The 12,837-nt window shown below is 27.4% G+C and overlaps 1 protein-coding gene across 1 annotated transcript; it reads left to right on the top strand.

The window, feature by feature from the left end:
• Positions 1-4,777: 4,777 nt before the first annotated feature.
• Positions 4,778-8,962, top strand: Phum_PHUM466780 (uncharacterized protein; the record flags this gene model as incomplete). The annotated part of the gene is made up of 11 exons (XM_002430155.1): positions 4,778-4,957; positions 5,196-5,354; positions 5,677-5,904; positions 6,054-6,301; positions 6,505-6,638; positions 6,786-7,009; positions 7,177-7,334; positions 7,435-7,694; positions 7,966-8,216; positions 8,527-8,824; positions 8,925-8,962. 11 exons carry the CDS (start codon positions 4,778-4,780, stop codon positions 8,960-8,962), a joined length of 2,178 nt encoding a protein of 725 aa, XP_002430200.1.
• Between the last annotated feature and the right edge of the window lie 3,875 nt (positions 8,963-12,837).

Raw genomic sequence — 12,837 nt, 5'->3', positions numbered from 1 at the left:
AATTTCTTTCAAAAGAAAAAATTTTTTATTAATAAACAAGGTTAAGATATTGACAAATATTAATTTATAATAAATATTTTTTGATTAATTTATGAATTTATATATAAATATAATCAAACTTTAATAATAAACTTTATAATGAAGTAAATCATATGTGTTAGTGTGGATGTTTTTAAATATGACTTTAGTATAATGATTTTAAATGCATAATGGAGTATATATATAATTTTAATGAAAATTCAATACTGATATATTTCTATAAATTTTTTTTTACTTTTATTAATATTTATTTATTTTTTTTCCAGGGGCCGGAGTGAAAATGGAATCTATTCAGCCTGCCTTAGACCCTAGAAAACAGGAATTATTAGAAGCACGATTTTTAGGTGCACGTGTAAGTAACCATAAATTTTTTTTTTTTTTTTTGCATAAAATATTTTTTTAATTCTTGTAAATTTCAAATGGATTGTGGTTGTTAAATATCTGTGATTGCTTCCAAAAGCTCTTTTATATTAATGCTTTAATTAAGAATTAGAGGAATTAAATCTATTGAATATCCTATGCAAAAAGTTAGATTTAAATTAAATTAAATTATAAAATATATATATATATATTGAATAATCCCTTTATTGAAGATGTGTAAAGCATGAATAGTCATAGACTAATGACAAGTAAAATTTTTATCACAATATGGATAATGTCGTCGTTTACAATTCTTCTTCTTCTTTTTTTTTTTTACCATGTATTATGATATATTTTACTAAAGGATACTATTAATATATAACAATATTAAGAAACTGAATAAATATTACCACGGACAATAAAATTCCTCCCACTCGTATATATATATAATTTTTTTCTTTTAATGTTGGATTGAAAGTTTTTTTGTTATAATTAAAACAACAAATTGGAAATCAATAAAAAAATTTTTTTTTTTGATTTTTTCATTAGTACGATACACAAATGGTTTTATGTTTTATTATTTTATTGGTTTAAAATATTTATTCTTCATTATATAAATATTTTTTTGAATTGTTTTTGTTTGGTTTATTACTTCAAAATTAAATGGTAAAAATCAATTTTTTCAAATTGTGTTAAAAATATTCACTCAGATTTTGTATTTTAACATTTAATAAAATTTTTCAGTTATGAGTAATTCATGATTTAAAGGCCATTTAAATTTCGTTAATTATTATTGTATTCGTTTTTACCACATTAAAATTTACTCTTATTCATTCATATATATATATATTATTTAATATGTTTTGGCAGATTCTTTTTTTTTTTTTTTTTTTTTTTTAAATAATATTGAACTCTGGTTTTTGCAAAAAAAAATTAGAGAAAACCTGCAAGAAAAGGTAGAATAAATAGTGACGTTGACCTTTGTGGGTGTGTTTGTGTGTGTGTGTGTGTGTGTGGTGGGGTGTGTGAGGGGGGTATGTGTGTAAAATTTTAGGTTTTTTTTTTTGCTTTTTTTTCGTATTATTTTTGCAGAGCGTCTCGAAAATTGAATATTTTGTCAGGACTAAAATAGGCCTAGTTTGATAAAAATGATATTCAGGTTAAATTGACATAGGCTCTCCAGGTTATCCCACATCGGTCACAGTTTTTCTTCCGTTCACTCTTGCAACATCAGAAAGAAATTCTCGCATATGCGTTGAGTTTGGCTAAAAATTCAGTAAAGTTTTATCCCTTCTTAACTTATTACTTTATATATATATTAAAATCCATATGTAGGTTAGACCACTTAACAATCATTGAATTTTTTTTGTTTATTGATTTATCAGCGTTTTTTTTTTTTTTTTTTAAATTTCTTTTCATATCTGTAATGATGCAAATGAAAAAAATTCATTCATTATAATCTCTTTATAATAATTAACTTTTTTATGTTTAAGGTATTTGTTTAATTTTTTTTTTATTAAAATGAGCATGACGCGTATTTATATTTATGACGAAAAAAAAAAAAAAATTTTTTTTTCAAATACTTTTAGAAATTATTGAAAATGTAAAAAGTTTTTTCAGTTATATTTTTTTAAAAAACATTTGTTGGAACACACACACACACACACACATGCACACGTAGAATAATGATATAACTATTTTACTTTTTCTTTAAATAATTTTATACTCGATGTGTCCTCAATTTTTCCATTCATACCTTCTATTGCTTAATTTTATTATTATTATTATTATTATTATTATTATTGTTTTTACGTAATTAATTTTCTAAAAAATATTATTAAATTAATTAATTAAATTGTATTTATTTTGGTTGAAAAAACTTTTAAAAAATTTTTTAAGAAAAAGTTTGACACACGAGCTAAAAAAATATATATATTTTACGTAGGAAATTTTATAAATTACAATGGATTTCCTTCTTCACTTAATTCTTATATAAACTTTTTGTTGTTAACAAATTTGATTTTAATTTATTGGCAAATAAATATAATTTTTCATACATTTATTTCTTATTTACTGAAAATAATAAATTAAAATTTGAACGTGTTTAATCCATCATTTTTTATTATATTTTAATAATTTTTAAAAGAAAAATAATAATAATAATAATAATAATTATATGAGCATGATTAGTCTTATTGAATTTCATTTAATTATTACCAATTTTTTTTCTTTTTTTGTCAATTGAAAATTTTACTTGTAATACCTATGTATGTGCGTGGGTGCGTGTGCGAAACATGGTAAAAAAAAAAAAAATGCAAATTAACAATAATGTTGTTTTTTTTTATTTTTTATAAAAAGTAAAAATTGAATTTCATACTAGTCCGGAATTTTTGGATAAACCGAATAATATATAATTTCTGAACATTTTCGTAGGTTTTAAATAGGGCGTGTAAAAAGGGCTCGAAATAATATAAAATATAATTGTAAATAGAATGTTTTATTTGAGCCGACATGTATATACACATTATATTTGTACGGTAAACTTGTCTACAATAATTTCATATCAATTGAAAATTCTTTGGTCCTGCGCAGAGGGTAATTTAGAGTCCAGTTTAAATGTAAAAACGGCATTTAAAAATCATTATTCGACGTAAGATATTTTGATTTGTTAAGAATCTTTTTTTTTTTTTTTTATGTGCTCCTGTAGAGAGAGAGAGAGAGAGAGAGTGAGAGAGAGCAAGGGAAAGAGAGAGAGAGAGAGAGAAAAAAAGAAAAAATTTTGGATTCAAAAACGGAACAAACGAGGCCGCAACATCATTGTATTTTGGCCATTTGTGTCATTTAACCGTATTAAATGCATTTGACAATGAAAACGGTCTATGATTGCAGAGAATTTTATAGATCAAGTTTCTTTTTAAAGGACGGATGTGATTTTTACAAAGTGCACCATCCTCGGTTGCGATCGAGAACTTGTTGTCCGACATATTGAATTTACTTTAATTTTTATTTATCTATTATTACTACTACTGTTATTATTATTTTGTATTATTAATTGTAATCTTTCTTTTTTTTTTTTCTTTGTTAAAATTTGCAATAGTTAAAAATATATATATGTACACATTTGTATATATATATAAATACATATGTAAATGTGTGTATAAATATATATATATTATTTTGATTAGTGATGTTTGTCTCGGTATCAATAAAATTAATTTTTCAATTATTTTTATAAAAGGTCAAATAATGAATTTTTAAAGTGTCGAATGACAAACTGATGTATAGGAAAAATGGTTGAATTTTATCAAGTATTTGGTGGTGGTGGTGCTGGTGATGTCAAATAATAATCGAACTTATATAAGACTCTTAGTAGTAATTGGAAATAATAGATGGACGTAAAAAAAAAAAAAAAAAAAAAAAAATGAAGAAGCCTTTATGGCGATGAAATTTTTTTTTAAAAAAATGAATTATTCAATGATGAAAAATTGGTAAATTAAATTTTTTGTCACAACCGTAGGAGGAGGAGGAGGAGGAGGAGGCTGTTGCTGGTTTTTTTTTTTTTAATTTTTTATAATATCGAGTAAAAGGATTTGAAATGAGGAATTTTTCCTTTTAATATTTGAAATGTTTTTTAAGTAGGTTTTGCTTGAATGTTGCTTATTTTTGTGAAGATCAAAATCTTCTTACAGGTCAGTTTTAGAAAATTGAAAGGTTATTATATTATGGTTTAACCTTTTTTACTTTCCCCCTTTTTTATTAATACTTTTAAGTCATTTCTTACTTTTAAAAAATAATTTTTTATTTATATATTTACGTTTACTTTTAATATTTTCTTCAAATTAATTATATAACAAATTTACGTTATTGTAAAAATAAAATTTTTTTTAAACCTGAATCTGCCATCTACTCTCCCCCTCCCCTTCTCTCTTTCTTTTTTCAAGCTGTAACATCCACTTTTATATTATTTCTTTTCAAAATGGCGTCATTTTAAATTTTTAATATAATTTCAGTCAGCAGTTAAGTAAGAGAACCAATGAGACTTTTTTTTTTTTTTTTTTTGTGATTTTACGATATTAATTTCGAATTATATACATTATATTATTATATACATTGCCTCTACGTATAATAGAATTTTCATATTTAAAAAAATATTTTACATTTCTTAAATTTTAATAAAAAGACTATAAAACATTTTTTTTTTTTTTTAGTACAATATTAATAATAATAATAATAAAATCATTAATTTTTAATTTAGTTTTTTTAATTATGGTCTTTAAATTGTAAAAAAAAATTCACGTTCCATTAATTTTATGTATGTTTATATATATATATATATATATATATATATATATATATATATATATATTTTATTATTCAGATGTCAGCTGGAGCTCAAATTCAACCAATGGCTCCTCAACAAACTGTCCTTATCCCTTCGCAAACTAGTCAGAATCAGGACTCCAATATGAGTACTGGAAGTTCCCATTCTGACAAAGAAATCGAATCAGCCACTCCAGAAAAACTCGCTAGACCCACGGAAAGAAAGCGAAAACGGAAAGTAAGTGTAAGTGAATTGAGTTTTTTAACATTTCTCCTTCATGTTAAATATTTTTTTTTTTTTTTTTTTTCTCAATATTAGCTTTAATGAGGGTTTTCTCTCTCTCTCTCTCTCTCTATTTCTCTCTTTTTCTCTATTGAATTGTCACAAAAAATTCTAGTAAAATTTGAACGTTAAAAAAAAAAAAAAAAAACCAATGAAATTTCAAAATAAATGCCACACGTCTTATTGATTTCAGGCCCCCGATGATACCGGTAATATGCAGGGTAAAAGTAGTAGGGGGGTTATTAATCAAGATAATAAGAAAATAAACGACTATTTTGCCAAACAGCAGGGTACAAGTCCCGTACGGCATGGTGGAGCAAAAAGCCCCTCAGCTCAGCCTCCGTATCCTATGGTAAGAATAAATTCTCCTTAATAATAACCTCCTCTCTCTTTCTCTCACTTTGCTTCCGGGTTAAAAATTACTTTTAAATTGTAACTTAACCCTCTAGCAAAGTTATTTAAATTGTTTTTTTTTTTTTTTTTTATTTTATGTGTATCTAGCATTGAGGAATTTGGATTGTAATATATCGACGAAAGGCATTTATTTTCTCTTTATTTTTATTTTTTTTTTCAAAACTTTTATTTTCTTTAAAATATTATTTTATTTAATTTGAAAGTTTTTATTAATTATTATTATTATTATTATTATTTAAATCAAAAAATGTTATTTTCAGTATCCACCTTCCTCGCCTCAGCCAACGGGAGTTGTGAACCAAAATCCTACGGAGTTAGGGGCTTTAATGCAGCCTCCAAGACCTCCCTTGGGACCGACCAAAGCTCCTCCTCGGCCCACCCAAGCGACGCCGCGAACCCCCACCGAAATATGTTCCCCTCGACCACTAAATGAGTTTGAAAACGCTTCAGAATTAGAATTAAGAAATAAGCTAAACGAGCATATTAGGGTAAGTTAAAAAAAATATACTATTATATAATAATTTAACACAAACATAAATATATATATAAAGTAATAAAAACAAAATGGAGGGGGGGGGTTTCCAATACAAATTCCTTCGAAAACGTTAATTTTTGATTTTTTTTTTTTTTTTTACAGTCAAATGAAGAACTTAGGCATCAGTTGGCTACTTCTCAAAAAACTATTGAACAACACAAAAGCCACATAGATAAGTGTATTGAAGTTGTAAAAAAACTTTTAAAAGAAAAAAGTAACATAGAAAAAAAAGAGGCTAGGCAAAAATGTATGCAAAACCGATTAAGGCTTGGACAATTTGTGACGCAGAGGGTGGGAGCTACCTTTCAAGAAAATTGGACGGACGGTTACGCTTTTCAAGAATTGGCTAGGTATTTTTTATATAAAAATATAATTATTAAAGAAACTATATTTACCGTTGATTGTAAATCAAAAAAATAACTTTTTTTTTTTTTTTACTGTTGTGACAAAAATCAAATGAGAAAATTAGTGTTAATTTAAATACAATAATAATAATATTTAAAATATTTTTTGTTGTTGATAGAATTAAGAATATACATAAATATATTTTTAGGCGGCAAGAAGAAATAACCACTGAGAGAGAAGAAATTGATAGGCAAAAAAAATTATTATTAAAAAAAAGACCTTCTAATGACTCCGGTAGGAAAAGGAATGCAAATCCTCCTGGTTCCATATCCATGCACAACGGTAATTATTAAATTACAATAGATTATTATTTGTATCTTATCAATGGATTTTAGCAATAAGTTTATTGCTTTCTACCACTATCTATTCTAAAGTTCGGACACAAAAAAAAAAAAAAATGCTTGCTATTTTAATATTTTTTTGTATTAGGTACTGATGCTACAACGTTTTTAAAGCCTGACTCCCTTTCAAGTTTTACATGGCAAGAATACTATGAGGCTGACGAAATTTTAAAGCTTAGACAAAGTGCTTTAAAAAAAGAAGATGCCGACTTACAACTTGAAATGGAAAAATTAGAAAGGGAAAGAAATTTGCATATTAGAGAATTAAAAAGGATTCATAACGAGGATCAATCTAGGTTTAATTCGCATCCGGTGAGTGCATATATATATATATAAACAGGGATAAATTAAATTAATATTATTATTTTATTTTTTAATATAAAAAATATTAAAGCTAAGAGAAATGTTTTAATAAAATAACGATAAGCATATTTACCACGATATTAACGATTTTATTAATCAAATATTTTTTTATTTAGGTGCTAAATGAAAGGTATCTACTTTTAATGTTACTTGGTAAAGGCGGATTTAGCGAAGTACATAAAGCCTTTGATCTGAAGGAGCAGCGTTATGTAGCATGTAAAGTTCACCAATTAAATAAAGACTGGAAGGAAGATAAAAAGGCTAATTATATTAAGTAAGTTTTTAAAGCACTATTAATAATATATTTGTATTATTGTTATAATTTAATGTAAAAGTTTTTAAAATAATTAATTTTTTTTTTTTTTTTTTTTTAGGCACGCTTTAAGGGAATATAATATTCATAAAGCGTTAGATCATCCTCGAGTTGTTAAATTATATGATGTCTTCGAAATAGACGCCAATTCTTTTTGTACAGTTCTTGAATATTGCGATGGACACGATTTAGATTTTTATTTAAAACAGCACAAAACCATACCCGAAAGAGAAGCAAGAAGTATTGTTATGCAGGTGGTCTCAGCTTTAAAATATCTTAATGAAATTAAACCTCCTGTTATTCATTATGATCTTAAGCCAGGTAAAATTTAGTTTTCATATTAATAGTTACAATTATTATTATTTATTATATATTTGAATGATTAATATTTATGAAGTAATTTTAGAACGTTTTCATTTATTTTATTTCGATAAGCATAATATTTTAACATAATTTTTGTACCGCCAGTACGAAAATTCTTTTGCTATTTAAAGTCATATATGTGTCTGTGTAATGTGTCCGTTTATATTGAGTGATTCATTGTTTTCTCATTAGGTTTTTAGTTTTAAAATAATTTTTTTTTTTTGTAAAGGAAACATTTTACTGACGGAAGGAAATGTTTGCGGAGAAATTAAAATTACGGATTTCGGTCTTTCTAAAGTAATGGATGAAGAGAATTATAATCCTGATCATGGTATGGATTTAACTAGCCAAGGCGCTGGTACGTATTGGTACCTTCCTCCTGAGTGCTTCGTGGTCGGAAAAAACCCTCCTAAAATATCATCAAAAGTTGATGTTTGGAGCGTGGGCGTTATTTTTTACCAATGTCTATACGGGAAAAAGGTAATATAAATATATATTATTTATAATGTATCGATTTAATTATTATTAAACATGAAAAGTCTTGCGTATTTTCAACATCTATTGAGAGTATCTGACGGATTTCTCACGAGTGAATGTTCAAATCTCTGTGTGTGGACTAAACGCTCTTTTACATATTGCTATCTTTTGTACAATTCTCGTTTTATATTGATCTTTAAATGTTGTGATATAGTTTCAATATTGAAATGATGACCAAGTTGTAATTATAGTAAATATTAAATGTTATAAATTGATAAAAGTTAATGAGGAAAAAAAAATCAAAAAATTTCAGCCGTTTGGACATAACCAGTCACAAGCGACGATATTAGAAGAAAATACAATTTTAAAAGCAACAGAAGTTCAATTCGCTAATAAACCGACCGTTTCAAACGAAGCTAAAAGCTTCATTAGAAGTTGTTTGGTGTACAGAAAAGAAGAAAGGATAGACGTATTTGCATTGGCCAGGCACGAATATCTCCAACCTCCTGTTCCTAAACACGGGCGAAATCAAAATTCTCAAGCCCAGCAACAGCAACAACAACAACAGGTTCAAGCTCAACAACAAATTCAACATTCTTCATTTTCAGCAGGTGATAATAATACTTTGACACACACATTCACACACACGTCGGTAGTTTGAGTTATATGTATTAAGTTAAGTAGTTCAATTGTAAATGTTTTATATTATAGGTATGTTTAGCGGAATGAATGCATCCAGTTCTTCATAGGAGTTTCCTTAATATACAACGCAGTAATCGAGAATGATCTTCCAGTAGCTATTTAATGCACTCTCTATATTTCAACTAATGTATTGTAAGTCGTTTTATCATTCGCCATCATAAAATACATAAATAATTAAACGATTATTTAAAATACGATTTAAATAATAAAAAATTAAAATTATATTATTATTAAATTATTGAAAACCTATTGAAATTAATAATTTCAGATATCCTTGAAGAAGTGATTGCACGAGGTACAGCATCAGCATCACATAATATAATTATATTTAATTAGCCTACAATAGCGATAAAAAAAAGGGGCAGCAAAGTGTTAGAACGAACGATTCGAGTTTTTACCATGTTCTACACTTGGTGGAGCCAAAAATGAAGAAGCCGACTTGCTTTTTTTTTGTCTTCATATATTACCATCAAAAGAAAAATGAAAATTAAAAAAATTCGGAGAACATAATGCTTCTTATTCTTCTCATATTATTTATTTATTTTGCTCAGGACCTGCTTTTAAATTAGCATGTAGAGATGGAATCGTCAAAAAAAAAAAAAAAAAAATGGAGTTGTGTTCCCGAAAAATGGATCGAGGTGCGAATTTTGCGGAGAGTTTCTCCCCCTCCCCCGCTCCCTTTTTTAAAACATGTGAAGCGAAAAACGGGTGTGCGAGCTTCATTCGCGTTTTAAAAAACAAAAAAAAAAAAAAAAAGAAAAAAAAAATTGTTTCCTTTCATGACTTTGTATATCTTATAAAAAAAAAAAAATTCGTATATTGTTTGTATTTAAATTATTGTAACATATATATAATATATATATATAAATGTATATATATGTATGTATGTATATACATATACATATATTTATATATATATACATACATATACATATATATATATATATATGCATTAGTATATTTATATCTGTGGGACGTTAATTCGCCGCAGAAAATAGAAGGTTTGACCAAAATCTAGTCTCGTTAATGAATTCATTATTTGTGATGCTGATACATTATTTTTTTGGTGAAAGTGGATGTAACTCGTGGTGAACAATCATTGTTTTTTTTTTTTTCTCTTTTTTTTTTTTTGTTTTGTTTATTATTATTATTATTATTATTATTATTATTATTAAATTTTTTTTTTTTTTTTTGTTTTTTGACAAAGAAAAAAATAAATGCAACAAAGTTAAAATATATATATATATATATATATATATATATATATGAATTTAGGAATATCACTTTACTGGAACACACACACACAAGGCGAAAAACAAATTAATTAAAAAACCAATCATACAATTCAAATATACAATTCTCGTATACTTTTATTATATTTACATATTTTAATTGAAGAAATCGAAAAAAAAAAAAAATTGTAGTTAATTTCTGATTGTTATTATTATTATTATTATTACTTTTTTTTTTTTCTTACTATAATTTTAAATGTAAATTCTTTAGTAAAATCCTTCTTGTAATAATTATTATACTTCATTGAAAAAAAAAAAGTCAGTTTTTGTTATCGAATTATGATGGTATAATTTTAATTGAAAGTTTTCGCCGAAAATATTTCGTGCCTGGAATAATGGAAAAAATAATAATAATGATAAAAAAAAAAAAAAAGAAAGAAAAAGAAAATTTGACACGTTTGATTTTTCAGGTATTCGGGCTTTATTGATGTTTCTTACCCGTAAAGTGATGTATTATTTATTAAATTTAACGACTCGCGTTTTTCTCAGCAAGTTTCTTTTATTATTATTTTATTATTATTATTATTATTATTATTATTATTATTTAAAATTGCAGAATATTGTAAAGTCTGACCGTTGAGAAATTTAGTTCTCAATGTTTTATTTTCCAAAAAATAAAAATAAAAATTCTTAAAATAATTTAATAATTGATTATTAAATTAATCGTTAATAATGTATATTAACCTCCTTTTATTAATAAACATTTTTTTTTTTTTTAAAATTATCCATAAATAAAGGTAAATTCATTATATATATATATTCAGCGTTATTATAACCCTCATCAAAATATTATTATTTTTACTGTTCTCTTAAGACTATTTTTATTTTTTTTAAAAATTGTGTTCATATGTCAGGATGTCATTATAAAAGCAAATCCATAATATCATACAATGTAAATAATAAATATCATATAAATATAAAAAAATTAAATTTCGAGATTCGTCACATCCATACCACTGTCATCGAATTTAATATTTAATGTTCATTCTCAATTAATTATTATTATTATTTTGTTATAGACATTTACTGTCTGCAACATTTTTTTTACACACACACAAGTGTATATATAACCATGTATAAAGTAAATGAATTTCGACCGACTTGATTCGTTTCGAAAAAAATTTTTTTTTTTTTTATTGACGCCAAAAAAAAAAAATTAATGTTATTTTCAATAGTGTAAAAATTAAATAAATTAATTATAAATAAATTATTTAGAAATAAGACGATTAAGTTTTTTTTTTTTATTAACGTTTTTCATCATTTTGAAATCATTAATAATAATAAGTCAAATTTACGACAGCGGGTTCATGCACGGTCCTGTACGATTAACAAATTCGCAAGTACAGAACTGTGCCAGCCAACAAACCGGATGTCATCATCCTGCGATCACATAATGCGGAAAAAAGAAGTAAACCAATTGAAGTATCCGTACCGTCCGGGTGAGGAAAATATTGTTGCTTAAAAAGCGGACAAATGATTTGAAAATAAAAATAGCCAGGATGTGGGGAATAAAAACAGAAATTATTCCGTTGGAGCATTGGGAGCCATAGCACACATTCTATAGAAGGAAGAAAAAAGAAACTTTACAGGAATTCCGAAAATATTATAGATAGCATCATTGATATTCGAGTATTTATACCAAAAGGAATCGGGTAGAGACCTGAATTGTTAATCCTTAAAAAAAATTTCGACAAATACCCAAAATCTTTTCGTGTTCAAAAGTGAAAAATAATAATAATAATAAGACCATAGCCGTGGCGTGCTTGATGATACACCGGTTTTCGTTCCATCATCGAAGTTAAGCACCATCGAGCGCGATTTGGCTTCAAGAGAAAAGAACAAAACAATGGCTGACGGAACCAAAAATAATTAATTATTGTTCTTCTGTCAACCTTTTTTTTTTTTGATGATCCAGGAGAAATGCAAGTTACGCACAACCCCTCCTGCTACAGAGGGTGTGTGGGGATCGGTTTGGAATCGGAAGAAAGCATAAACGGGGACCCCTACCCACTAAAACTCCTGGGCATGTCGCTATAGCGTGACCTGTATGGAAAGGGGGGGGAGACGCTCGTGGGAGTATAACCTACATTTCAGTCTCCCCTCTCCGGTAGGTCAGAACGTTAGCCGTTCCACATGATCGCTTTTGGGGAGATCCGCTCTAATCTCCGTTCCGTCTCCACCTCGAAGATGAGAACGCATCTCCCGGGACGTTCGGCACCTCCTTTCGGAAGTGTCCTCCGGTCCCTCGCCGTGGGGAATTGAACGGGAAACTCGCCCGTTTCCTGAGGATGCGATCGGGGCTGGGGATTGAGACTTACCGCGTCACCTGAAAAGGGTAAAAAGATTAAAGTAAAGAATTGGTAAATCGCATCCTCCCTATCGGTGTGGGGAATTGATAAGGGGGAACAGAAGAGGAATCGACCGGGGTCGCCGACCCTGGAGAAGAAAGAAAATAAGTGTGTGTGTGTGTTCGCCCGACGACGACGGGTTCACGCCCGCCGCCGCCGCGCGTCCCCACCCTCACCTTTGCGAAGACTTTCTCAACCTGCCACGTTGCTCCCGCCTCCGCCGCAGGAGACGCGAGCTTCCGGAACCGAACGACCCGGACGAGTCGCTACTCCCGACCGGCC

This window comes from Pediculus humanus, genomic scaffold (genome assembly GCF_000006295.1).
Source record: "Pediculus humanus corporis 1103172108249 genomic scaffold, whole genome shotgun sequence".
In the NCBI taxonomy this organism is placed as follows: Eukaryota; Metazoa; Arthropoda; class Insecta; order Psocodea; family Pediculidae; genus Pediculus; species Pediculus humanus.
Note: the sequence above shows the minus strand (reverse complement) of the source record. Positions and strands in the feature narration are given on the sequence as shown.